General features: G+C 42.1%; 1 protein-coding gene across 3 annotated transcripts in view; it reads left to right on the plus strand.

Annotated features, from left to right (window-relative positions):
- Positions 1-2211: 2211 nt before the first annotated feature.
- LOC110505082 (ankyrin repeat domain-containing protein 50) overlaps positions 2212-27661 on the plus strand; it is a 37859-nt gene continuing 12409 nt past the window's right edge. Inside the window, exons 1-3 of one of the 3 annotated variants that reach the window (XM_021584042.2) lie at positions 2212-2438; positions 3351-4452; positions 16374-16609. In XM_021584042.2, coding sequence (XP_021439717.1) covers positions 3950-4452; positions 16374-16609 — 739 coding nt within the window. In that variant the 5' untranslated portion in view covers positions 2212-2438; positions 3351-3949. The other 2 variants (XM_021584043.2, XM_021584044.2) reach the window with 2 other exon arrangements.

The following is a 27661-nucleotide window of genomic DNA, read 5'->3' on the forward strand; positions in this document are numbered from 1 at the left end:
TTTCAAGAATGCCTGAATTGCTTCGCCATACTTTTTTGGTTGGCAGATTCATGTTTTAACCATTCAATTATTTCAGCTCTAGGCTGCAGGAGAGTTTCACCATGGCACAGACTATCAACTATTTATTAACGCACAATTTGCCTAAATGGATAATGGAAACACTGCATTTTTTGTCCTTTTTTTGTGTCATTACGTCCAGCTGTTTTTATCGACACGAGACAGTTCAATGGAAAGGCAATTGTTGCATCTATTTTCTATGCAAACGCTCTAAATGTCGCTAGCGTCAACCCAAATGTCATTAGTCTCTAAATATGTCCCTTTAATGGGATATTCTCATTTGGTAAATATGGTAATAAATATACACACACACACACACCTTAAAAAGAGTACTTGTTCTTGGACCATGCTCAAATCAAGGAGCCACATCGAGTGATTGCAAATTATTATTCACATGCTGACCTGCTGCTGGGATTGATTGTCAATTGCATTTTAGACAGAGACTGTTCAGAGAGTGCGAGCGATATTGCATGTAAAAAAAATCCCTCAATGCCCTTACTGTTCATCATTGTTACTGTGAAATACATACATTTGAATGCATGATTGTGCAAAAAACATATATTTTGGAAAGCATGCTGTAGTATTTGAGTGGAATAAGCTTGAAGTGGATTCACTCAAATGTAGGATGCAAATTGGAGTCCACTGGGCTTTGTTTGTTATCTTTCGTAATTTAGATTCATTATATTACAAATGTTAGATCTGCATTCTGCATCAGCAAATTACCAATATCTTTTTGTTTTCATTGCCATTTTAAAGGTCCCATTATTTATGCCTTACATTGCAAGGCAAGAAGGCACAATATGAAGAGCCAGCAGTAACCCATTAACCTACCCTCTCAGGCCCTGAAGGGCTCAGTGTGTGTTTAAGATACCTATATACCCACAACCTTTTTACAGGGCAGTAGAGCATCCGCTAACATTTCCGTAAGAAATACAAAATGGCAAAGACATGGACGCTCTCGCTCTACATCAATTTCCCTAAACAAATAACCCGCTGCCAACCAGTACACACCAAGTGGGTTACACTGTTGAGGCCACATCTGAATATGTTTGACATATTTACAAAGGATAATCATTATTATGGCACACAATGACTGCCAAAGCCTGTGTTTTGGGCAAAAATTAACCCGTTGGTATTTAACTGGCACAGAGAGGGGAAATCACTGCAATTACCCAAATTTCGCAGATTGGCTTGGCTCCATTGTTGGATACCCCCACTGAGCACTTTGTGAATGGTATGAACAGCAACCTGCAGCTTTACCACACCTTAAGGGAATGAACTCGTAACACACAAACTCCAGCTGACATTGGAATGGAGTGCAGTGCACATTAAGAACCCCGTTCTCTCACAATAGCGCCATGCAGATGTTGATTCTATGGAGTGAATGGTGTTTTTGGATTTGATTGTGTTTGTCATTTTTGTGTGAACAGCCAGATGATACGCAGATTCCTACTTCTCTGCGGAGAAACTGCATGGCATACTGTTTTAATGAGAGGTTGACAGCACTGGAGGAATAGACAGAGGAGAGATGAGCGTGTATGTGTGATCATGGGAGAAAGGCTGGGTTCAATATATAGATTTGCTTATCTCTCTCTGGCGCGTTCGCTGGGGGCATCTCTATAAACATACATTCCCCAGGTGGTGAGAGTCAGGCAACGCTTTTACACGAAGGAAAGGTATTTACTAGGAAATTTAAACACTAATTTAGACTCTGTGTGATCTGCAAGAGAAAATGTACCGGGCACAAGCAACACTGTTTTAATCACAATGTGCAAGCATGTGTTGGAACTGCAAAGTAATTATTTTTTTTGCCTTTATTTCAATGGTCAACCTTCATCAGTGATCATAAGGCGTGTGGGAATGCCTGAAACGATCCCTTTTAACTCTATGCAACATTGTTCTAATAAAATTATTTTATCATTGTGAAACATCTATGTAAATAAAAAGAAAAGCTGCTGCAGTGGTTTCAACTCAAAAACGTTACACTCGTTATTAATGTTCTATAATGCAGAAAGTCAATGTGTTTCTTATTTTAAGGCCCTTATAATGGCGGCTTCGGTACCTATAAAACTCTAATTCCCATCAGACGTTGCGTCCATCCTGCGTGTGTGCTCTGAATGCAAGCGATAGAATATTAGAATGTTTGGAGGCTGAGAGACTGGTTAAGTATAGTAGGCTGCAGCGCTGTGTTGGATAGCAGGAGGAGCCGCGGCTGCTGAAAGAAAGAGAATGCAAAGACGCTGATGGAAAAATTCGAAGATTGCGTTTAGAAACAGATTAAGCTAATCAAATATTGCTTTTGAAGCATAGCATTTGGTTAGAGAGACAAATGGTTTAATCACGGACACAGCAACCAAATGAAAAGGGGGATTCAGCAAGAGGTGAGAAGCCGTAGGCTATACGGTATTTCAAACTGTAACATTGAAAAATGGGCAAACGTTCCACATTTGCTTGAAGTTAAAAAACACTTTTTACATTGAATTTTACAAGATTAAGGGCCGCGTTCAGCTCATTGACCTATTCTTTGTTTGTATGAATGCCATTGTATTTTAGATAGTGTAGGTTTTTAGACTGACTAAAGGTGTTAAATTCTATTCCATTTGAAATGGGTGAGGTTTTTTTTGTCATACAAAAGACGGCGTAGCCCGATCAGTGTTTGGCCCACTTTTCATCGATACCTATGACAGTTTACTACCCCTAATACATATTTGTAGGCTTTTGCTTGCGGTTGCATTTCTTTAATGAGTTTAAAACTGCCTCTTTGTCATGTATTTCCAAAATGAGAGCGCTGTAGCAGGCTATTGGTTACGCGATGAGGTGGGCGCCTAGAAAACAGGAGAAAGGTGAATAACATTTAACAGACATAATACACGTGTTTTAAATTGAAAGACATATTCCACTCACTGTATTGGCGATCTGAAAAGAAACCACACTTCCAAGTTATTTATTTTAGTCATTATTGCATCGTGGGATAGGGAACGTTAATGTCGCTGTATGCAGATAAAAGGGGGTCCTCTCATTTGGAGTTTTTTTTCCCCGGATGTGAAATGTTTGCGATTTAAAGCCACCTAGGAAGGAAGGGAGATCAGTGAGTAGGTTAGAGATACTGAACGAAACCTTGCCAAGACTCCAAGAGTGTGGACCATCTACAATGTCTTGTTAGTTACTGTGTTATAAACACGCTCCCCCATTCTGCAAAGCTATGCATTTTCCAGTGAGAGTGAACTGTGTAATTGTATAGGCTAGATAAAAGTTGAATCTGTAATCTTATTATTATTTTTTTTTTTTTACAGCAAGCTTCTGTTTATTCCAGGAAAGTGACCAGGCAATCAATGTTATTGGAGAGACCAACACAACTCTGGCACTCTCAAATGTTAATGTAATGGAAACTATATACCCGCTCCAGTTTCCCTATGAAATGTATCAAGGGAAACAAATCACTGACTCTCAGGGCTAATTTGATCAAGCTGTGGTTGAGTTTGATAGTGGATGCACTCAAAGCCCTGTGCCCTGTCATGCACAACACCATGTTAAAGCAACAAACCTGGAATAACACTGAGCATTCAGTCCAGCCAATGAGAAAGCCATGGAAGAAGTTAGTGGAAAATGTACAGTACAAGCCTCAATTGTGACTCTTTTTTTGCCCCAGATATTCAGCGACGTCCCAAAAACTGCTTTTCTCGCCCACAGCCATTCTGTTTTCTCAGAAGGGAGCTTCAGTTGCACACTGTCTTTATCACAACACTAAGGACAGCTGCAATCAACTTGGAAAGGCACATGTGGAGGCAAAAAAAAAATGGATACTCAAATTTACAGCTGGCCTACTACTGGGTTGAAAATGTGAGGGCAAGGAAAGCCCTATGAGGAAAAGCCAGAACAGCAGTATCTCAAAATGGCCCAAACCAGTTTGCTGCAGGGGAAGCGCTTTTACTGCAGGGAGTGGGTCTTCCACAAGATCCAGCACTGTCTCCAGGAAAAGACTAATGGCCTGAGTGGTTTGACCAGCACTCCCAGCAAGCAGGCCGGTGCCTCCGGCACTGGCGCATCTAACCCCTGTGGCAGCTCTGCAGCAGGCTCTGCGAAGGCCACCGCCTGGGGGGTGTTGCTGGTGGGGGGGCCTGGGAGTGGGAAGACGGCCCTGTGCACGGAGCTCCTGTGGCCCTCTTCAGCCCAGGGCACTCATCGGGGGCTGCAGCAACAGAGTCTGGCCTTCCATTTCTGCCGGGCGGACGACTCGGACACACTCTGCCTGGGCGGCTTCATCCGAGGTCTGGTGGCCCAGATTTGCCGGAGCGGCCTGTTGCCGGGTTACGAGGAGAAGGTGCGCGATCCAGCGGTGCAGAGCGTCCTGCAGCCCGGGGAGTGTGAGAGAAACCCCACTGAGGCTTTCAAGAGGTAGGTGAAGCCTGCTGCCCCACCCACTTCCCTCCACCCCCCTGTCCTTACCCCACCCCTCCCACTTTTACTCCTCACACACTTCCCTTAACCCTACCCCAGCAGTCCTCTGTCCCGCTACCCATTGACATAGTGTTTGTGTTGTTGTTTTCCCGTTCTGTGGCATGCGGTGGGACTGTCCCCGCTAGCCCTTAGTTGAGAAAAAGGTCAGTTATTTTAAGTGGCACCCAGGCTCAGTTGGCTGGAGGGAAGAATGTACTGCTTGGAAGTGTGTGACTGACTGCCCTATATGACGACGTGGGCTGCACATGTGAGACAAAGTACCATACAGGATCAAGCTTGGTCATAGAATGTGATCCACACAGACTTTTCTCTCTGTAAGACTGGGGCTTTAAAAAGGGGTTTGAACCTATATTTGTAAAGGAACTGCCTTGTGTGTATGCTACTTGCACGACTTGTCAGCACGATGGGTCAACCAGTCTATACTATACACACATGGGATGGAATGCGGTGTTGAACACACATGCCTCTTGTCTGGCCATCTGGTGATGCTTATTGCACCATCTCTACATCACACACTGGGAAAGTGGGTCAAACGTTCGGCGAGGTAAATCATTTTTTAAATGGCCAATGGACTCATTGATTTCCCCGGTCTTTCACATCTTTCCCAAAAGAAGCTGAGGAAGTAGCCCTGTGTCAGTTATTATAGTAATAAGGCCACTATTGATGCCTGGGACTTGACTGTGACATTTGCGATAGAAGGCAGGTTAACATAGGGGACATAAACAACCAGTGGACAGACAGAGGTCCAGTTCTGGTCAGTGTCAAGGGAATGGAAAGCTTCTCACAGACAGCATCACCAACCCAGCCTGGCCTAAACAAGTGCATTTCTTTACCGCTTGAGGTTTGGTTCAGACTCTGTGGACAACGGACAGAATTGTTATCCAACGGAGATTACAGCCTTTTGTTTGTGGAGTAAATATGCACTCTGGAGAATGTCTTATCACCATCTCTGGTGTAAAATAATCTTGGGCACTGTTGTACACAAATACTAGATCCTATCAGGTTGCAGAAAGTTGGGAAGTGGAAGATCTGTATCACAGCCAATATCCACCGCTCGATCTTTGTGTCCGGACATGTTCAATGGGCAAAGCAAGCAATGGAGGATTATAAAAGTGTATTATTTTCCCAAACTTAAGGGTTCCCCTAATTTACTTTAGAAATGGAATCTCATCTCAGGTGAACATGTTCCAAAAACAAGGCTACATTGTTGCTCAATAATGAAAAATGGTGTGTTCATTTGTAAAGGTTGGGCTCCTGGTAAACAGGACTGGTGGAGCCTTGACCTCAGACTCTGTTTTAAGGCCTTACCAGCATGTGAATGCCAGAGGGGTTGGCCAAATTCCTTGGCCTAACAAGCATGTTTGTTGATCGTAATCACTGGTTGTGTCAATACATTAAACCTGGTTCAACCTGGTCTCCATCCTATGCACTGCCATCCTCTCCATTCACCGTTGTGTGTGCTATTGTAGTCACCAGAACAAGTTACATACCTTTACTCTTCATCTAGATAGAAACAACAAGTGTGAAAACCCGGGAGGAAGGTGGGTGGGGCGGAATTCAAGCAGTGTGTAGGACTGTTGATAACCAACAAAACTGCACAAACTTGGCAATATACAATGGAATCTCACCAATTTACTTATGTCATCTAATTGCAACATGCTTTCCCTCTAGCAATGGCCTCTACCGTGTTTTGACCAGAGTACTAACAGTGGAATTAATTTGACCTTGTCGTTTGAAACTATCAAATAGTCTCCCTGCAACATGTCTAGCTTTTTTCCCCAGGACAAAAGAGCACAAATAAATAGGTGGAATAAACTCAGTCATGTGGGCACTCTAAAAGGCACTGGGAAATGTGCTGAAAGGGCAGGTTCTCTTTTTGTTTAGGTGAGAGCTTTTGGGGTTTGTTTGTAAGGGGGATTTTTAAATGAACGTGCAGTAGTTTGAATAACTGCCAGGCAAATCTGTGTGTTGGGAGCAAAGGAACCTTGGAAAGTGATCATGGCTTGAATCTGATAACCAGGTTTGAGTTTCTTGGCAGTATTTTGTTCACTCAGTGGGTCAAAGTGTTTTCCTTTATGATCCTTTTGCTAAGAAAGTTGAAGGAAGTTTTTCTAAAAATTAGATTTCTATTTTCCTCCAAATTAACATTAGCCACTTAATTGAAAATTGAATTGACTCATTAGTCAAAATATATACATCTCTTCAAATGTTTGGGGTCACTTAGAAATGTTAAAATAACATCCAATTGATCAGAAATACAGTGTAGACATTGTTAATGTTGTAAATGACTATTTTAGCTGGAAACAGCTGATATTTAATGGAATATCTACATAGGCGATTTGAGGCCCATTATCATCAACCATCACTCCTGTGTTCCAATGGCACGATATGTTAGCTAATCCAAGTTTATCATTTCAAAAAGGCTAATTGATCATTAGAAAACCCTGAAGATCTCATACAACTCTGTGTAGGGCTGGGCGATATGACAATATATATCGTGTGACGATAGAAAAATGTCTATCGTTTCATATTATGCTCTATAGTTTATTTCATTGTGTTGCAAATCCCACTCTTTACGGGCAATATTTTTTGTCAATTGGACGACGCTTTGCATTCTTCTACTAGTGCCGTGTGGGAGGAAATTTGCAGTACAGACAAACATGGAGGAGAGTGAACGTGACACAGAGCACAGAGACACGGAGCTCGTAATCCAAACGCTCTTGCAAGTCCATCTGAACGTCAAACTTAAGTATAGAATAAATCTTTAAGGTGTTGTTATCATAAATCTTCAATAAAGTTCCAACCGGAGAATTCCTTTGTGTGTAGAAAAGCCATACAGGTTGCTATCATGTGAATTGCGCGTGACCAGGACCTGGCTCTCTGCCAGTAACCTGACTCATTCAGCTCTTATTCAGCCCCACAACACAGTAGAAGCCTCATTCAAGTTTCTAAAGATGGTTGACATCTAGTGGAAGCCCTAGGAAGTGCAACTTCATCCATATCCCGCTGTGAATTCAATAGGGGCTGGGTTGAAAATCGACCAACCTCAGATTTCTCACTTCCTGTTTGGATTTCTTCTCAGGTTTTTGCCTGCCATATGAGTTCTGTTATACTCACAGTCATCATTCAAACAGTTTTAGAAACTTCAGAGTGTTTTCTCTCCAAAAATAATAATATGCATATATTAGCAACTGGGACTGAGCAGGCCATTTACTCTGGGCACCTCTGGGCACCTTTCATCCAAGCTAATCAATACTGCCACTGCAGCCATAAGAAGTTTTAACAATGTCTATACTGTATTTCTGATCAATGTTATGTTATTTTAATGGCCGAAAAATTTGCTTTTCTTTCAAAAACAAGGAAATTTCTAAGTGACCCCAAACTTTTGAACGGTAGTGTATATATATATATATATATTTTAAATACATAGGCCTGCAGCTAGCAGAGCAAGGTAATGTTCTAAATCTTTATACATGCAATGGCTGTAGGCAATGACTAGCTTGTTGCTAACATTTACAAATCAAGTTTGACAGCAATATGCAGCTTTTCGTCTACTGTAATTTGGCACTTCAGATGTTGTTAGTAACATAAGGAGAAACTTTCAGAAACTCTGTAAATTATGGATGCGATCTGGATGTAGGGCTGGGCGATATATCCAATTCATTTGATTAATTCAAATGTATGTTCTAGCGCAATGTTCCAAATGCCTGTATAGCAAGAAACTAGTTTTTTGGGGTTTTGTTCCTTCGGTGCTATGTGTACAATGCACCTTCCCACTCCCACACAGACTCGAAGCCCCTCCCCCTGCCACTCACAACAACAAAGACGAAAGATCACTTCTTCCTTACTGACAACAAGCAGTTTCAACTCACTATTTCAATTCCAGGTTTGGGCCAACAGAATCGGTCATATGGACAACGAAACACACTGAGACATTATTTAACTGTATTAGAGGATAACTTCACCTACTAACGATATGCTTGTTTTGTCTCAACTCCCAACAACTCACATACGTGCGTATCAATGAACATGATTGTGGAAAATGAATGCTCAGTTTCTGTCAAGCACTGTATTGTAAAGTACTTATGCAAAAATTGTTTAAAGTACTACTTTAGTAGTTTTTTGGGATATCTGTTTACTTTACTATTTATATTTTTGACAACTTTTATTCCGTACATTCCTAAAGAAAATGATGTACTTTTTACTCCGTACATTTTCCCTGACACCCAAAAGTAATCATTACATTTCAAATGCTTACAAGGACAGAACAATTTTCAAATTCACACACTTATCAAGAGAACATCCCTGGTCATCCCTACTTCCTCTGATCTGTCAGACTCACTAAACACACATGTTTTGTTTGTAAATTATGTCTGAGTGTTGGAGTGTGCACTGGCTATTGGTAAAACAAAAATCTATTGTGCCAAATGATTTATACTTTGACATTTGATACTTAAGTATATTTAACACCAAATACTTTAAAACATTTACTCAAAGTAGTATTTTAATGGACGACTTTCACTTTTACTTGAGTCATTTAACTCTACTCAAGTTTGACAATTGGGTACTTTTCCCACCACTGGTGACGCACGACATTGCGGTACCACGTACCGCTAGCAGGATGTTCGCCACAGACTGTTAGCGCTAGCTGTCTAGTCTATGTTGTCTATGTTTTTTAAATGTGTAATGAGCATAGAAAGACGCAATTGGTAACACAATCTCATATTGAGAAATAAGCATCTTCTTCACCAGGTTGGCCACTTGATTTCAACATCTAAACAAAGTGTTGGACAGGAAGGTGTGTTCATAAAAGTAAGCAAATAGATGAATGCTGACTACTCAGTAGCACGTGGGCTTGTGCTTGAGAGATTGTTTGTAAGACCTTTGTTATTTTTCTATAATGCCTGCTACCAGACGTTGGTCATTGTGCATGGTCCTGGTTACATTTGTAACAAGAAGTGCATTTTCATAGAGAGAATTGAAAGCAAGGTCAGTGATTATGGCCAAAAAGCAGTTTACATTTTTTGTAATAAAACAATTGAATCATTAGTGGGTTGTGGAAGGCTAACATTTAGCCTAGGTATAATTTAACAAGCCCTGAATTCATTAGATTATTGCTGGCTGTTTGAAAAGCAGTGTATTTACCTTTAATTGTGCAACAAAGCTTATTTTGAGAAAAATATATATTATAGTATATTTTGATTCGTCCATAAGTTTAAACAAATCTACATATGATTTTTAGGACGTATCACCCATCCCTACCTGGATCTATTGAAACTCTGCTGACACTATATGTTCATGACATATGTGACCTGATTCAGGAAACTAGGCGTATGTCGCAAGTCATGACCTCACAGGAGAGCCAATTGAAACGTAAAAAAATATGTTTTTATCAAAATTAACTTTCATGTGGGGCGGCAAGTAGCCTAGTGGTTAGAGCACTAGGCTACTTGAAAGGTTGCAAGATCGAATCCCTGAGTTAACAAGGTAAAAACAATGTCGTTCTGCCCCTGAACAAGGCAGTTAACCCGCTGTTCCTAGGCCGTCATTGAAAGTAAGATTTTTTTCTTAACTGACTTGCCTAGTTAAATAAAGGTAAAATAAAATAAAAATGTGCCTTAATAACAACCTTGTATGCCATCTAAATACGAATACAATTGTTAAATTACCAGCCTTGTTGGTTAAGCCACAGAAAAGAACAGCAACTTTCCCACTAGCCATGATTGGCTGAGATAATGAGAGGGCTGGACATGCCGAGAGAGGAGTTTGGTTTGGTCTGCCATGTAGAATGCATCTGTCTATTTGAGCTGGTCAGTTTGTGTTGGTAATCATGTCGAACTCATCTTTTTTTAAATGTATTGTGTAGTGGAGCTGCATAAGCGTTGCTCTCCACTTTCAAATCAAATGTTATGTCACATGCGCGGAATACAACATGAAAACAGCTAGCTAGCCAGGTAAACAATGAACCTAGCTAGGTAAACAAAGTGAAAGATCACGTAACAGTGAAATCACCTTACAGTGAAATGCTTACTTACAAGCCCTTAACTAGCTAACGTGAGCTGGCCGGCTCGTTAGCAAACGTTACGTGATGTGTGTGATCTTACAATTTTTTTTAACCTAGCTAGGTTCATTGTTTACCTGGCTAGCTCGCTGTTTTCATGTTATCCAGAGGTTAACAAATTATCAGCCAGAGCACCAAGTGTGCGCTCTGAATGCTCCGAGAGCGAAACTAGATGGGTGGGGCTAAAGCTTAAGAGGGTGTAAACGATGCTGAATGGTTGTAGATAAAGAAGAGCTCTTCAATAGATACCAAAACATTCAAAGGCCATTTTCTCAAAAGTGAGTTTATAAGTTTATCAACTTTCAAAGCAGAATTACTTTCCCATTGTTCCTCAAAAATACAGTGTATGATATACCATTTTTTAGCTCTGAGTCTCTACTTATATCCAACGTAAAAAACTAAATTTCAAATTTTGCTACATAAGACCGAATCCAGGTGGTGAGTCACACATGGTTGTTCTAACCTCACAAACCTGTGTCATGATCATATATCCTAAAAATGCATCTCAACTCTGAGTTTATTGGCAAATTCTTGAATTTGTGCATTCTACAGGTGCAACCGTGGTAAATACCATGAAACATGAAACACTGTACCTGCACACCATGGAAATACATTATTATAAGGGACACTTATTGTGAAGTTGTACCAGTACATTTACTCTTATTGTAGTCATTTCAATTAGTAATTGCTAGTGGCGTTGGGGATTACAGAGCGGCAGTTGGAGCGAAAAAAAGAGGATGCTAATCGAAGATGAAATGCTGCGCGCCCGTCATGCGTTGCTCGGCTGCAGAAAGACTCACTGCAGATTAGGCCACTTTTTAAAGGATGCCGCGATGACTCAGCATTCTGGAGCCAGCCTCCCTGTCCACGTCGCTTTGACTTGGCATACAGGGGCTGTGGGTATGGGAGGGGGTGTTATCGCACTAAAAAGCCCAAACATGTGCATCAGATCCCCTTTGCGTGTTTGCATGACGAACGGGTTAAATGTTAACGGAGCTGTTGCCTGTGCACGTTAGGAGGTCGCTAAGTGATATGAAATGAAAGCCCCAGCTGCGGTTGATCTTCTGTGCTCTCAGAGGATGTCAATCGTGCAATGCTGTGCAGGATATCAGCCTTCTTATTCTGTCTCATTCTAACCCGAGTGAATGGGAGGGGAGGCAGTTACTTACGCTTTGTCTGGCACATTATGTTTTCTTGTGTTTCCTCATCAGGGTGAAATACAGGAGACCATCTCATTGTCATTGTCAGACATCTAGCATGCTGTGTACTGTGTTGCGTGTCCCAGAGTCAAATTTAACAGTGGTATAGAAGAAGGCGCAGGGGGTCGTGGAGTTGGAACGGATGACATTTCAGATCCCACTGACAGTGTTGAATAATTGTCCATCTGACCTGGGAATGCACACCTCGTCTGGGCGTTCAGGGGTTAGTTTTTGTTCATTCAGCTATAGCTTAAGTTGTGCACTTGTTCTGCTTTTAAGCCATTTAAATTCATTTTCGGTTAATACCAAATTGATCTCGTGTTTTGTTTTCTTGGTCCAAAGCACAAAGTAAGTTGCTTTTGTGCAGGTTATTTAATTGTATACGCTAGCCACTTCTGTCTCTATCTTGCATTAACTGAGCTGTCTATTGAGCACTGTTTATTAGACAGCTTGAACATTTTTATTACCAGATGCCCTTTTTGTCCTTAAGCCAACTAATTTAAAATACACAGCACCATTGCACCTCTCACATTCACATTGATACCCCCCCCCCCCCCCCCCCCCCTTTGTTTTGTACACTGCTGCCACTCGCTGTTTATTATCTATGCATAGTCACTTCACCCCTACCCACATGTACAAATGACCTCAACTAACATGTGCCCCCGCACACTGACTCGTTACCGGTACCCCTTGTATGTAGCATCGTTATTGTTATTTTATTGTGTTACTTTTTTATAATTTTTTACTTTCGTTTATTTGGTAAATGTTTTCTTAGCTCTTCTTGAACTGCACTGTTGTTTAAGGGCTTGTAAGTAAGCATTTCACAGTAAAGTCTACACCTGTTGTATTCGGCGCATGTGACAAATAAAGTTTGATTTGATTTGTATGACCAGAGAAAGGGAAATATTCTTACAAAAAACACACAGACTCTAATAATTACAACACAAGCCTACCTATACGCTTTGCCTCATTTATTGAAGCTGCAGTGCAGGTCACACCGCGGGTGTAGAAGTAGATTTTCGTTGAAAGTCTCTCACTAGCCATGGTTTTAGACGCTTTGAAATCACAGTATCAACGAGGAAGCTGCAGACACAGTGATCTGAGCAATCTGATTGGTTAGCGGTAGGCATATATGTGCTAGAGGTCGACCGATTAATCGGAATGGCCGATTAATTAGGGCCGATTTCAAGTTTTCATAACAATCGGAAATTTCTGGACACCGGTTTAGCCATTTTTTTTTTTTTTACACCTTTATTTAACTAGGCAAGTCAGTTAAGAACAATGACGGCCTACGAACGGTGGGTTAACTGCCTCGTTCAGGGGCAGAACGACAGATTTTTACCTTGTCCGCTCAGGGATTCAATCTTGCAACCTTACAGCTAAATAGTCCAACGCTCTAACCACCTGATTACATTGCACTCCACGAGGAGCATGCCTGTTACGCGAATGCAATAAGCCAAGGTAAGTTGCTATCTAGCATTAAACTTATCTTATAAAAAACAATCAATCAATCATAATCACTAGTTAACTACACATGGTGATGATATTACTAGTTTATCTAGCGTGTCCTGCGTTGCATATAATCGATGCGGTGTGTATCGTTGCTCCAATGTGTACCTAACCATAAACATCAATGCCTTTCTTAAAACCAATACACAGAAGTATATATATTTTAAACCTGCATATTTAGCTAAAAGACATCCAGGTTAGCAGGCAATATTAACCAGGTGAAATTGTGTCACTTCTCTTGCGTTCATTGCACGCAAAGTCAGTGTATATGCAACAGTTTGGGCCACCTAATTTGCCAGAATTTTACGTAATTATGACATAACATTGAAGGTTGTGCAATCTAACAGGAATATTTAGATTTATGGATGCCACCCGTTAGATAAAATACAGAACGGTTCCGTATTTCACTGAAAGAATAAACGTCTTGTTTTCGAGATGATAGTTTCCGGATTCGACCATATTAATGACCTAAGGCTCGTATTTCTGTGTGTTATTATGTTATAATTAAGTCTATGATTTGATAGAGCAGTCTGAGCGATGGTAGGCAGCAGCAGGCTCGTAAGCATTCATTAAACAGCACTTTTGTGCGTTTGCCAGCAGCTGTTTATGACTTCAAGCCTATCAACTCCCGAGATTAGGCTGGTGTAACCGATGTGAAATGGCTAGGTAGTTAGCGGGGTGCGCACTAATAGCGTTTCAAACGTCACTCGCTCTGAGACTTGGAGTGGTTGTTTCCCTTGCTCTGCAAGGGCCGCGTGAAATCACTCAGTCCAAGGAGGAATAAAATGAGTTCCTTTCTGATTTTGGAGGAAGTGAGAGAATTGCTAATGCAATGGGGTAACAGCGCTTGCTGTGTCATGGCTGCCATTTTGCTAAATTCTCAGAATCCACATTGCTCCCAGCAGAACCCCTCACATTGTCTCGCTCAGGTTTATTCGTTAGGAGAATATGATTGGAATTACACCATGCTTTATGTATAAATTAATAATATGCATTTTCCAGATTGGGAGCTGGTTGCTTTTTCTTTCTCCACCCCCTGATGGGGCCATGACTCAGCTGTTGTCATGCAGTCTTTTTCTGCTAATCTCTCCTGACTAAGGCAAAGAAGCTGAGCAGGCTTTTTTCTCCAAATGAAAGAGTCTAGTTCAGGTTTCCAGTGGACCCTGTGCTAGTCGCTATTGCCTTTCAATGGGGTCTCTGCAGTGACTAGTTGACCCACCTGCTGTTCTTTTCCATTAATAGAATGGTGTCATGGCCGGCCATGCACGGTATATTGGACCTGAGCCACAGTCTCCCTGCGCCATTGCATGATGAAGGAAATTTCAGGCTCAGCCCCCACCCCATTAAAGCGTCTCAGTAAATGTGTAAGACGTGAGCAAGGTGCCCAGGGCTGCCTGTCGGCCTAAACATCTTCACTGAAACTTCAAAGCGAAGCCCACATTGCACAATGTGGCCGGGCCGTGGAAGATGGGGACTGCAGCACAACAGATGGCGGGTGCGTTAGGGACATTTCACATTCTCTTTCTATCTCTAAATGATAATTGCTCTCCGCTATTTACATATGTCGAAGACGGAATTAGAACAACCAAAATAGTTAGTGTTAACGTGCGGGGCAAAGGATGCGTCACAAAGACACTCATCATTGGCTGAGGCTCTTCGGACGTTAGTCTGGCACCCAGCCCATTGTTGTGCTCATTTCAAGCCCCTGTCTTCGTTCCGGCAGGGAGGTCAGTTATCAACAGTTCTGAAAGCAGTTGATTGTAAGGAAAAGAATAGCTCTTTGTCTCATAACGAGGCCCGCATTGCTGTCTCTGTGAATTTGTTTGTCTGCAGGCGGCGTTGCTGTAGTTGTTGGCAGTACACAAACTCTGCAGATTGGCATTCCTCTTGGCTGGTTTTCCTGTCTGTGCTGCAGATTCGATGTGGGGCTGCAGCCGTCAGAAAGAGCAATCGGCCATGTTTCTCTGAGATGGAGCGATGTAATGATGGAGCTTGCAGGTTGATGACTGCGCACTACCCTCTTTTTCTTGCACTTGAGAAATTGAGCTGTTGGAAAAATAGAGGATTGGAGGGGAGGTTTGGCTGGAAAGTGTTTGCTGAGCCCTTGCATTGGAATTGCAGTCTGACTAAAAGTCATGTTTAAAAGGCTCCAATTGGATCAGCGAGGGATATGCATAACTAAGCGATGTTTTAGCGGTGGCGGTAATTTACAACAGCAAAACAACAGTCTCAAGACTGGAATCAGGCTGGGGGTAGCAGCTCTGTGCTGTACACAGGCACTGAAGTTTTTCCAGCACAAGCATGCAGGTTGGGAAAATAAAACGGGAACAGATACAATGCTGGCTTCATGGCATTTATGCACGCAGTCATAATACACGTTATCATTCGAGCAAATGGGGTCTTCACTTTTCCCTTTGGCTTTCACGCTCATGTTATTTCAAGGTTAATGCAGCATTTAAACCCTTGGGTTTGTGAGTATAGACAAGGATTGATGTGGTTTAATACTGTACATTATTCACAGTGTAGTGAGGCTGTTTTTTTGGGGGTGTGTAGGCTCAAACACAGACAGCGGTTTTTTAATGACTTTCAAAAGATTTTCCTGGCTATTCTAGACAGTCGTCGGCCTTGTAAACTGTCACGTCATCATTTGATTAATATGGACCTGCTCTGTCTGCTTTCAATTGAAATTCAGTTGAAATTCAGTTATTTCAGCTCCCGGCTAAGAACAAATATTTAGGACACAGTCTATATACAGTACATACAGTCCAGTGTTTTCCCCAGGATTTTTTTTCCAGAAACGTTTGGGGGGGGCATGTCACCTGTTATCTATAACTGCAGGTTTCAATTCCCTAAGGATTTGCATTTGGACTGTGAAGGTCTGTCAAGGGCCTGAAAGCTGAACTGTGGATAGAGAGACAGTTACTAAGATACAGTCAAACATGTGACTCAGACCGACATTAAATCTATTGTTGTTGATGTACGGTCTGCAATCATCCTCAACTCTCTTCAACAGCATCAGCTCGCAGTGGAAAGCGCTAGGTGCACAGAGAGAGTTCTAAACCTCTATCCTCTTCTCTCTTGCCCTAAAGGTGTGTTCTCCTCCCACTCTTGAGTGCCAAGCCACCTCAGCAGGCCCTCTTCCTCCTGGTTGACTCCATCGACGAAGGCTGTCAGCTGGGTGAGGGAGAACAGAGGTCTTCAGGCTCAGGCACCCCCAGGACCATCGCTGAGCTCCTGGCCAGCCACCACGAGTACCTCCCGCCCTGGCTCCTTCTCATCTGCTCAGCACGTCGCCAGAACAGGGCCATCACCAAACTGTTCACAGGTAAAAATAAATATGTGAGTTCATACAGGCACCCAAATGAAGAGGGTGATGGGGCCCAAATCTGGGATTCACCATATGGTGATGCTTTTGTTCAGTATTTGGTATTACTGTAAAATGTGTTTGTTTTATCACCGAAAGGAGGAAAATGTATTGCAAAATAATTGTTGTTCCCTTTAGACAGCACTGCTGGCCACGCAAACAATTAACTGGGATTTGGCATTTTGTATTGACACTGGTCTGTCTCCTTGAAGAAGAAAACAGAATTCTAACTGCTTTCATTTGCATACATTAACCTGATGTTTTTCAAGAGATGTATGGATTTCCTTTTGTGTCTTCTGTAAGGCGATCCTTGCAAAAGCCTAGTCTTTTCACTTCTATTTAAACTCTTACTGAGCAGGTCATGCCTTGTTCTTCCGCACTACAAACTTTTCTATTGCGTATTGTGATAAATGTCAGCCTTTTCTGCAGCTATTAAACAAAGCACACGTCATGCTGTGCTTCCAGCCGAGTCGGCTCAGAAAAGGCTAATTCCGAAGACATTTTAACATCATCAAATGCTAAAAAGATTAGGGCCTGCCACAGAACGTCTAAATATCACGATGCCTTACGAAAACGACTACTGCTCGGTACGCCATGACAAGTCGAACTAGCAGCCATTATCTAGTTGTCAGAATGCCAGCCCACTATTGGGTGATGAGCAGAGATGCTGGCGTAGCATTAATCAAACCAGAAAGAGAGAGTGTGGGTGTAATACCCGCCGCAGAACCTGCACGTTTGTGTGTCCCCTTTACCTCTCCAAACACAACATGTGGGGAATTCAGATGCCCTCCTGTTGCTGCTTGAAACATTATGTAAAACCCCGTTTCAACACCTCTGCTCATTCTGTGCTCTGTTCAGAAAGTGGTTAATAATAATAATAATAATAACAATTAGTTTCCTGAATAGAATTCCTATGCAATGCTAGTTTAGGTGGGTGTTTCTGGAATTGGGCACAGGGTTAATGCAGGGAATCTGGCACTTTTGAACAAGACGATGTGCTGACATATTCTGCCAAATAACTGCAAATATGAATGTAGCTGGGCAAACACGTCACAATAAATGTCTAGAGAGATTCTAATATATTTACATGCGCTATGTAAAAATACTAACTTGGATCTCAGTTAAAGACTTGGGATCGAATGGGGATCAAAAGCAACCTTTGGGTTTTGGAAACCTGCCTGAAGCTCTTCTATGGCAGTGTTATCTTTTGTACATGAACAGGAATTTGCTAGAGGATTTTTTTCCCCCTAATCGATATTTTGAACCTATTGTGGACCCGGCATGTTAATTCCGATGGACATAAAATAGATCTGAAATGAAAATGGAAGCATTGCACCGAGACAATTAAATGTAACAGTTGCCGGAAGGTCTGCAGTGGCATTTATTTCTTATTAAACCAGTTTACACCGGTGACCTGGACCTGCTGCCTAACAGTCTTAATTTAACATAACCTAGCAGCGGGTGAATCAGAGCTCTGTCATGTCTCCTTTTCATACCATCTGAGAGGAAGGTAGGGATGTAATGATTCACCGATACACATCCGCCCCGATTCAAATGTTTAAGACACAAGTGCAGTCCTGGGACCCCAACCCTAACCAAATGTAGCATGAGTCTGTCAGAAAATTCCAACGTTACAAATAGCTGGTTCACATTTTTTGTTGTTGTTCGTATTACATTCTATCTAACCTTCCGAAAATACCTCTCGTCTTTTTTGACAACTGTTGACAGTCATTGATCTCCAAGTCATTTTGCATGCCGCACAACCCCAGGCAATATCAGTAGCCTAGTCAAACTGCACTGTGCTCAGCTTCGCTCGCTGACCAACGCGAGGCAGGCAGTTTGTTCCTGATCTTGCACATCTGCACGGCACCTTCAGCATTCTAATGCTACATGGATTTTGTGATAATAGGCTTTATTAATTGAGTGACAGCCTATGTAGTTTGCTAGGTTATTGTTATCTATGTTGAAAATGTGTTTTGCCAGATAAAAAGTCTGCTACAGGAGACAACTCTCTTCTGGCTATACCTGCTGAACGGGGCTTGCAAATAGATTTCATTTTGATTATTCGAGGTTACCATCAGCAATAGTTTTGGTAATTTTGCTTTAAACAATCAGTTTATATGGTCATTTTGTGGTAATTCTGCTTTAAACAAGCAGTGTATATGGTAATTTTTCGACATACAAGGTAAAATGTATAATTTCATAACGAGGACCGCAATCACTTTTGCGAGGCGCACTGCATGGCCGAAGCGATAGACGAGAAGATCACTATGTGAAACCCTTCGATTTGGAGATGGGGGGGGTGAAATGTCATAGTTCATTTGTAAACAGTAAATATTGATACATTACTAGCTCAAACACTTAATCTGCAAAAATGGCAAGTTAATTAGTGGGTGATGGTGATTTCAGAACCCAGAGTGGGGGGGGGGGGCGACCAAAAACATATTGTAGTGAGGGTGGTAGATGCCTAGTCTCCCTTATGGCTCAGCTCAGGTGCCTACATAGTATACACAACATACATCATTTACGCGCGCGCGCACACACACACACACTAGTGATGGAAAGTTCCGCTGTTTTTATTGATTCAGATCTCTTCAACTCATTCAGTCAAAATAATTAATGTTTCAACTCATTTTGTTCATTTCAGACAGTAATGCCCAGAGCACGCAGGAACCCTATCGGCGAACGATGAACTGAAAACTCGAAAGAGCCATGATTATACAAGCATCTCGTTCACATGTCATTCACTTCAAGGGGCTTATTAGAGCTGTCATTTGTGACTGAGAGTTGTTCAAGTGTGCTTTATACAATGTACATTTGTTGACTGCTAGGCCTACAAACTCAATTATTTATGATACATTTCAAACAAGGTCTAGTTGTGGCCGCAATTGGACTAGATTATGAAAGACTTGGTGTAAAACATTGCATAAGGGTAATAGCACAATATTGTTCGCGAACTGCAGCACCCCAAATGATTCGTTCTCGAGTTCCAGTTTGTCGAGCAGGGGCTGTGTTTGGTTCTACAAAGCTGTGTCCATCATAACATTCAAAAATCAATGAATTGCATTCAATCTTGCACCATGCAATAAAACATTTATTTTTATTCCCTATGCTGCCTCGTTCAACTGTAAGGGCTTTAATTATGAGTGAAAACGTCTAGGAGCAACAACGGCACAGCCGCAAAGTGGTAGGCCACACATGGTTTTCATGGTTTGGGCTAGGTCCCTTGTTTCCAGTGAAGGGAAATCTTAACGCGACAGCATACAATGACATTCTAGACGATTCTGTGCTTCCAACTTTGTGGCAACAGTTTGGGGAAGGCCCTTTCCTGTTTCAGCATGACAATGCCCCTATGCACAAAGCGAGGTCCATACAGAGGTGGTTTGTCGAGATTGGTGTGGAAGAACTTGACTGGCCTGCACAGAGCCCTGACCTCAACCCCATCGAACACCTTTGGGATGAATTGGAACGGCGACTGCAAGCCAGGCCTAATCGCCCAACATCAGTGCCCGGCCACCCTAATGGTCTTGTGGCTGAATGGAATTAAGTCCCCGCAGATTTTTTTTCTTCCAACATCTAGTGGAAAGCCTTCCCAGAAGAGTGGAGGCTATTATAGCAGCAAAGGGGGTACCTACTCCATATTAATGCCCATGATTTTGGAATGAGATATTCGACGAGCAGATGTCCACATACATTTGGTCATGTAGTGTACGTATAGAATCATCTTGAAAGGGAAAGATGCACATCCCTAGTGGAAGGCTTTGTCCAATTTGCATACGATTGACACTTTTCAATTATTCCATTCATCCTGAGCGGAAATGCATCAGAATGTTGTGATTGCCTCCAACCATAGATCCTCGGATTTAATTTGAGACAACACCAAAGGTTGGTGATGGAATTACCGCTGGTACATGCCACCAATCTAAATCTCACATGATAATCCTTATCAGGAAGTTGCTTCCTGATATAATAGTGATTTGAATTATTACTGGGATTCTTTCTTACAAGCTGCTCGCTGCTTAAACAGACAGCTCTGTGTTTTGGTTGTTTTGATATGGTTTTATTGAGAGGATTATTCTCCATGGAACAATCTGATAAACAACAGTTATCTCTTGTGTTTTCGCTTTGACTCCCCTCCTCGTTCCCTTTTGTTGTCTTTTTGATAAGGGACAAACCCATGTCTACTGTCACTGTAAACACCACACAGAATTAAAAAGGGGGTACATTTTACCTGTCTGTTACATGTTTTTAATGCTCCCAGCTATTGTACCATCAGTCACAGAATCAAAGTCTGCACATGCGATAAAGTGGCTTGTGCTTCTGAATTGCCACTCTGTGATAGGTGTAACATTCACAAATTCTACACCGAATGCAAACTCCAATCTCTTGATGTATTCAAACTATTCATTTTTGTTCTGTCTGTATTCAGTGCCTTGTGTTTTACACGCCGTCAGCTACCATTCAGCTCTGCAGCCCCTCTACACACATACACACTTACTTTATCTTCCATTAGACACACTGGCTTACTATAACCGCTGTGAGAATACTTACAAATCCTGTAGCGCATGACGAAAATAGACCAAAAGACTTGTTGAGGCCAAGCATACACAAAAAAACACTCCTCCATATTGTTTACAAGGCCAGTTTGTTGGCAGAGTCATGCGTTACACTATCTGCCAAGCAACCGAATGTGACTATTGGAAATAACCCTTTTGTCCTGAGCGGAGGAGATGTTTGAAGACCAGTACACACTGTTTTGTGGTTGTGTGAACTTTGTGGTCGCATGAATACAGTAAAGATTGCCTTTGGAGAACAACTTCTGACGGAAAGGTAATTTCGAAGCTAAAGCATTGGGTGGGCCACCATCCAGCTCAAATGATCCTTATAAATGATCCTATATTTGTCATCTCAGTATGGGAAGCACAGTTTTGCATGGCTTTGAACTCAAAAGGAATTCCGGATGACTTTTACTTTTCTACCTGAGGAGCAAACTTGGAATTACTTGTATTAAGTACTTGCTCAACTGTTATGTCTCTTTCTCGCTCTCTGTCTCTCTTACTCTCTCTCTCTCTCCGAGAGGAATGTGCTTTGGGAAGTCTCAACACTTCAGAGACCATGCAGGAAGAGTGAGCCACCGACTAGCCAGCAGCATCACGTCCGCTCTGCTAATGCTACACAAACAAACGAATGTGCCATCTGTGAAGAGGCTTAAATATATATATATATATATATATATATTTTTTAAAGAATCCTTTTAGTCTGAGTCAGATTGTAGTCCATTTCACAAACCCTCTATGATCGCTGTGTACTGTATGCTCTGTGATCGTCTGCCGGAAGAAGGCACATAAGGTTGTACATGTGTTGCAAGGCTGCTCTTTTACATTGTGTCAGGCGGCCTATTGTAGCATGGTTGACTTTCCCCCCTATGTTTTCTGTGCTACTGTAAGGCCATCGGTGGGCAAGTGAGGTGGAAACACTTAGGCAGCGATTCTGGTTGTGAGCTGGGTGGAATCTGTGCCAATTTAACTGGGCCTTCGGCAAAAGGAGAGCAGGGAGAAGGGGGCCTGGCGGGACATGGAAAAGCCTTTTAAACAGAAACAGACCATTTATTTTCAACTGTAGATATCTTCATCGCTAATACATGTGGAATATCTCAGACTTTGCAATACATTTGGCCTGAAGGTTAACAAGATCAGGGTTAAAGATGGTAGTTTAGCACAATACCTCTGATAAAAAGTCTGTTCAACCACTAATGTAACAGCTATCTGAAGACATTTAACACTCTTTGGTCTCTCCAAAGACGAAAGGTCCTACTTTTTGAAGAAATGTTCTGTTTTATTTTTGGGATTGATATACACTAGTCTATTGAAGACTTAAGCTAAAACAGCCTCTTCGCGGACTGTTCGATTGTCCTACTATCTGTTTGCCCTGCCCTCTTTGTTAGCAGTGTGCATTAGAGGTCGACCGACTAATCGGAATAGCCGATTAATTAGGGCCGATTTCAAGTTTTCATAACAATCGGAAATCAGTGTTTTTGGACACCGATTTGGCTGTTTATTTATTTTTTTATTTTTTACACCTTTATTTAATCTTTATTTAACTAGGCAAGTCAGTTAAGAACACATTCTTATTTTCAATGAGGGTGGGTTAACTGCCTCGTTCAGGAGATTTTCACCTTTTCAGCTCGGGGGATCCAATCTTGCCACCTTACAGTTAACTAGTCTAACGCTATAACCACCTGCCTCTCGTTGCACTCCACAGGGAGACTGCCTGTTATGCAAATGCAGTAAGCCAAGGTAAGTTGCTAGCTAGCATTAAACTTATCTTGTAAAAAACAATCAATCAATCATAATCACTAGTTAACTACACATGGTTGATGATATTACTAGTTTATCTAGCATGTCCTGCATTGCATATAATCTGACTGAGCATACAAGCATACAAGTATCTGACTGAGCGGTGGTAAGCAGCAGCAGGCTCGTAAGCATCCATTCAAACAGCACTTTCGTGCGTTTTGCCAGCAGCTCTTCATTGTGCGTCAAGCATTGCGCTGTTTATGACTTCAAGCCTATCAACTCCCGAGATGAGGCTGGTGTAACCGTTGTGAAATGGCTAGCTAGTTAGCGGGGTGCGCGCTAATAGCGTTTCAAACATCACTCGCTCTGCAACTTTTGTGGAGCGATGGGTAACGCTGCTTCGAGGGTGGCTGTTGTCGTTGTGTTCCTGGTTCGAGCCCAGGGTGGAGCGAGGGGGGGGGGGGAAGCTATACTGTTACACTGGCAATACTAAAGTGCTTATAAGAACATCAGTCAAAGGTTAATGAAATACAAATGGTATAGAGGGAAATAGTCCTATAATTCCTATAATAACTACAACCTAAAACGTCTTACCTGGGAATATTGGACTCATGTTAAAAGGAACCACCAGCTTTCATATGTTCTCATGTTCTGAGTAAGGAACTTAAACGTTAGCTTTCTTACATGGCCCATATTGCACTTTTACTTTCTTCTCCAACACTTTGTTTTTGCATTATTTAAACCAAATTGAACATGTTTCATTATTTATTTGAGGCTAAATTGATTTTATTGATGTATTATATTAAGTTAAAATAAGTGTTCAATCAGTATTGTTGTAATTGTCATTATTACAAATAAATAAATAAAATCGGCCGATTAATCGTTATCGGCTTTTTTGGTCCTCCAATAATCAGTATCGGTATCGGCGTTGAAAAATCATAATTGGTTGACCTCTAATGTGCATCACGTTGATGCTGAAACATTGAGGTTGTCATTGAAAATGACTGACTAATCACGTGAAAACTCATTCAAAATGCATGATGCATTCCTGTGTGATCTCCATATCAAAGAAGTGTCACTGAACGGTAATGGGTACCATCTGTCAAAATAAAGTTTGGCTGACACACACACACACACACACACACACATTATGGTATTTTCCTTTTGGCTATGTATAGCAACTGGATTTTAAGACGGGCATATTTCAGTTACTCACCCAGGAATGGTGGTTGAAAGCCTAAACCCATCCAGGGGACATTATTCTGCCCTCCATAGGAACAAAATATTTTCCACTTCATTTATTCTATTGAGATTTATACATTGGACTCTTGAGCACAAATCCTTCCCATAGCTAAAGTCTACAACATACATACCTTTATCTCAACTCCCCCCACGCTTGTGTATCCGTATTTATGCCACATCCGTTCTCTTAAACCATCCTCCACCCTAAAAAAAACATCTTATTAGATGGTGCCATTTCCCTCATTCATTTGAGATTGAGACCTGCAGACATCTTGATTTTAAGACCATCTTTTGAGATATTGACAATCTTCATCTGTTCCTGACTCTGGATAGTGGATTAAAAAGACCATCAATCGACAATGATATTATTGTACAATTCTGAACATTGCTGATATACTGAGTGGCAAGTCAAGATATCTGCTGTATTTTATACCGTCTGGTTTCGGGTAGGTGTGTGTTTTTGTTTCCTTCTCTCACATATCTTCAGAGAGAGGCTCAAGCCCACCCTAGTGAGGAGCTGTGCCTCCTTCTCCGCGGCTCCAGCCATGAATGGACCTTTCTCTGCACCAAGGCCAGGTGACAGGCCTGATTTACCACCACTGACCAGAAATTAAAATAGCAGGCCTGTTTGAAGTGGGCTTGCCCCACTCTCCAGCCCCCACCACGGCTCTCAGACCTGCTCTTGTCCGCAGACCGAAGTGTAGCTACGAGGGGCTTGCAGAGCATAGGGCCCCGCAGCAAGAAGGTCACAGCACTCTTAACATCTATATCCTGGGAATTGTTTTTCATACTATTTGGGCAACTGGAGAGGCCTCACTTGAGGGACCTCAATATACTGTATTCTGGCCTGCTGACAACACAAATACAGCTATAAAGCATCTAGGACTGTTTATTTATTCTGTGCCAGGAGTGGAATGCTCCCCGAAGAGGGGCGAAGGCGGTGTTTGGACTGCCTATCATTGTCATTGATGCAGGAAGCTTGGATGTGGTATGGGTAAAATCATTAGAAGTGGAAGTGACTTTTCAAATAACTTCCTGCTAGATATGTGGACCACTTAGAACGTATTGCTTACGGGATGCATAGCCTCAACAGACTAAAATATACTTAAAATGATAGTATTTGGTTGGACTAGTGACTATTTAAATGTGTTTGTTTTGATTGCAAAGTCTCTAACACTATTGAGGCCATTTAATTGTTAACCATATTTAGATATAGGTTATAATTAGCTAATATCTTAAGAGGCCAGTTGCTGTTAACACCCGAGGTGGTGTTTAGACGTGCAGATTGTGCATCCGGTCTGTATTCCTGTATGCTGGCTAACCTCTGGGTCTGCGTGTTGAGTTGATACTTTGGCTGCACCGAAGACAACCATAATACCCCTGAATGCTGTATTTACCACGAGCTGTCTGACAGCCAAGCAAATTACAGGTCTATAACATCTTTGGTGCTGCACTGCAGAAATGTGACTCGAGACATGGTTGAAGAATTGGGTCTCTTTGCCTCCTCGGTGAGGGCCTTTCGTATGCAGCATGGCCTCTTCCAACGATCCCGGTGTCATATACAAAATTAGTATTCCTATTTTGTTTCTGTGTAGAGAGGCATGTCGGTTCTCGTTTCGATCTTTAACTAGGTGTTAATTTGATTTAAGGAAAATAAATGCCCTGTAATTGCTGGCACGCCAATGGTTCGCCTTGCAACGGGGGGTGAAGTTTGCTAAAGACAGGGTGGTATCCCAAACTGCCGCCGACTTGCATGCCAAGAATACATTTGCTAGTACCTGATTTTACAGCGAGCTCTGTGAAAATTCCATGGGCTGAGCTTTAAATCTGTTGTGTGGACATGCTGACCAAAATGGTTCCAGACTGCACACCAGTAGCAGATACAAGTTTATTTGACGTGGCTAATAAAACATGATTGGCATCCAGGACTGAACACATTACTGTGCAGGAGAACAGGAAATCATGGCGAGTGGGCCAAATGAGGTCACTAAGAGGTCAGTCATGGCAAGACCGTAACCAAAACAAGACTGTTCTTTCTGATAACTAGGCATGTGGTCAGGAAAAATGTCTGGCCCTTAGTTGTAAAACATGGTAGTATTTTTATCTCCATAAGTTTAATGAAGGTGCAGCTGCATGCAGTAAGGAGGTTTCATGTCGCAGTGAAACCCAGCTGTAGATATAGTGACCCATTGTGGGTCATAGAGTGAGTTGAGCATAGGCACTCGGATGTGCTGCCTTCTTAATCTCATACCACTATGCTCTGGCCCTCGCTCCATTCAAAGTATATCTGGAGTACAATACAGTGTTTCATTGGCTGGAAATCTCCACCCATCTGGCGCCAGGCTCTGCAGTGTTTCGCGTAAATCATCTTTGGGATGTATTCCTGCAGCTCATGATGCGTTTTCATGAAGGTGGGCTTGATAGGACTGTTGGATGGTAGACTGTAACGCTAGGCCGTACTGAAGGGCCTTGAGTATATCCCTTTCGGTGTAATCTTCGTTTGCGCTCAGCTCTCATTCAGTAAACCCAACAGGTCTAACTGGAAGGTCTCCTCTCCCATGTTTGAAATTGAAGGTGAGGACAAGTTCAGGCAAAAAAAAACTGTTCATGCTTGTGTCACCAGGATAACCACTCTGCAAGTAAATTGTTTTTAATGTGCATGTAATTGTTTTCCAGTTGCACGTTTGATGCAGCTTCTCATGTCAGGGTGCCCGTGCACGGACAAAAAAATGGCATAGGAATTGAAGGGAGAAATTCTGTATCAATTACATAATTACGCTTCTCCCAACAAATAAACCCGACTGCGGGTAGGCTACAGTTTGCTTCGCACTGCCTTAATAAATACCAACTACCATCTGCATTTCCTTTCTCAATAACAAATGGACTACAGCATCTTTCCACTGTTCACTAACATTTACCTAATGTAAATCTACATTGGAGAAGGCAGCAAACAGTTTTCAAAAGGAAAAAGGCAACTGGAGCTTTGAAAAAAAAACATATTTTTCTACAGATGGTTTAAGCAGTCTCTCGTTCCACGTACTTGTGTTTGGAAGGATGCCGTTTTCGCTTTCAGAGCCAAGACCTCTGCAGCTGTTGTACAGGCGTTTGTCGAGTGGGGGTTTACAGCAGGCTAGAGGAGATGAGCTTGGCTTTCTGTTTATCTTTTGGATCTTATGAATTAAAGATGGTGGATCGCTAAGAACTCGATACATTTGAGATGCTGACGCTCAGAACCAGGTCCATGGGCCAGAACCTGTAAACCCCCCCCCCCCCCCCCCCCCCCCACTCCAAACACACGTACACACACCCTGCCTCATTTGTCATCTGAAAACAGTTCCTCATTGTACATAGGGCCGTGTCTCTCCTGGCTACTATCCAGTTTCGTAACGAGCAGCAGCTGGCTCCGAGGCCTGTACTCTGGGCTGCATCCCTTGCCCTGATGAATGCATCAGTTGTTGGTTGTTTAGCAGTCCCT

Source organism: Oncorhynchus mykiss, chromosome 31, assembly GCF_013265735.2.
Source record: "Oncorhynchus mykiss isolate Arlee chromosome 31, USDA_OmykA_1.1, whole genome shotgun sequence".
Classification (NCBI taxonomy): Eukaryota; Metazoa; Chordata; class Actinopteri; order Salmoniformes; family Salmonidae; genus Oncorhynchus; species Oncorhynchus mykiss.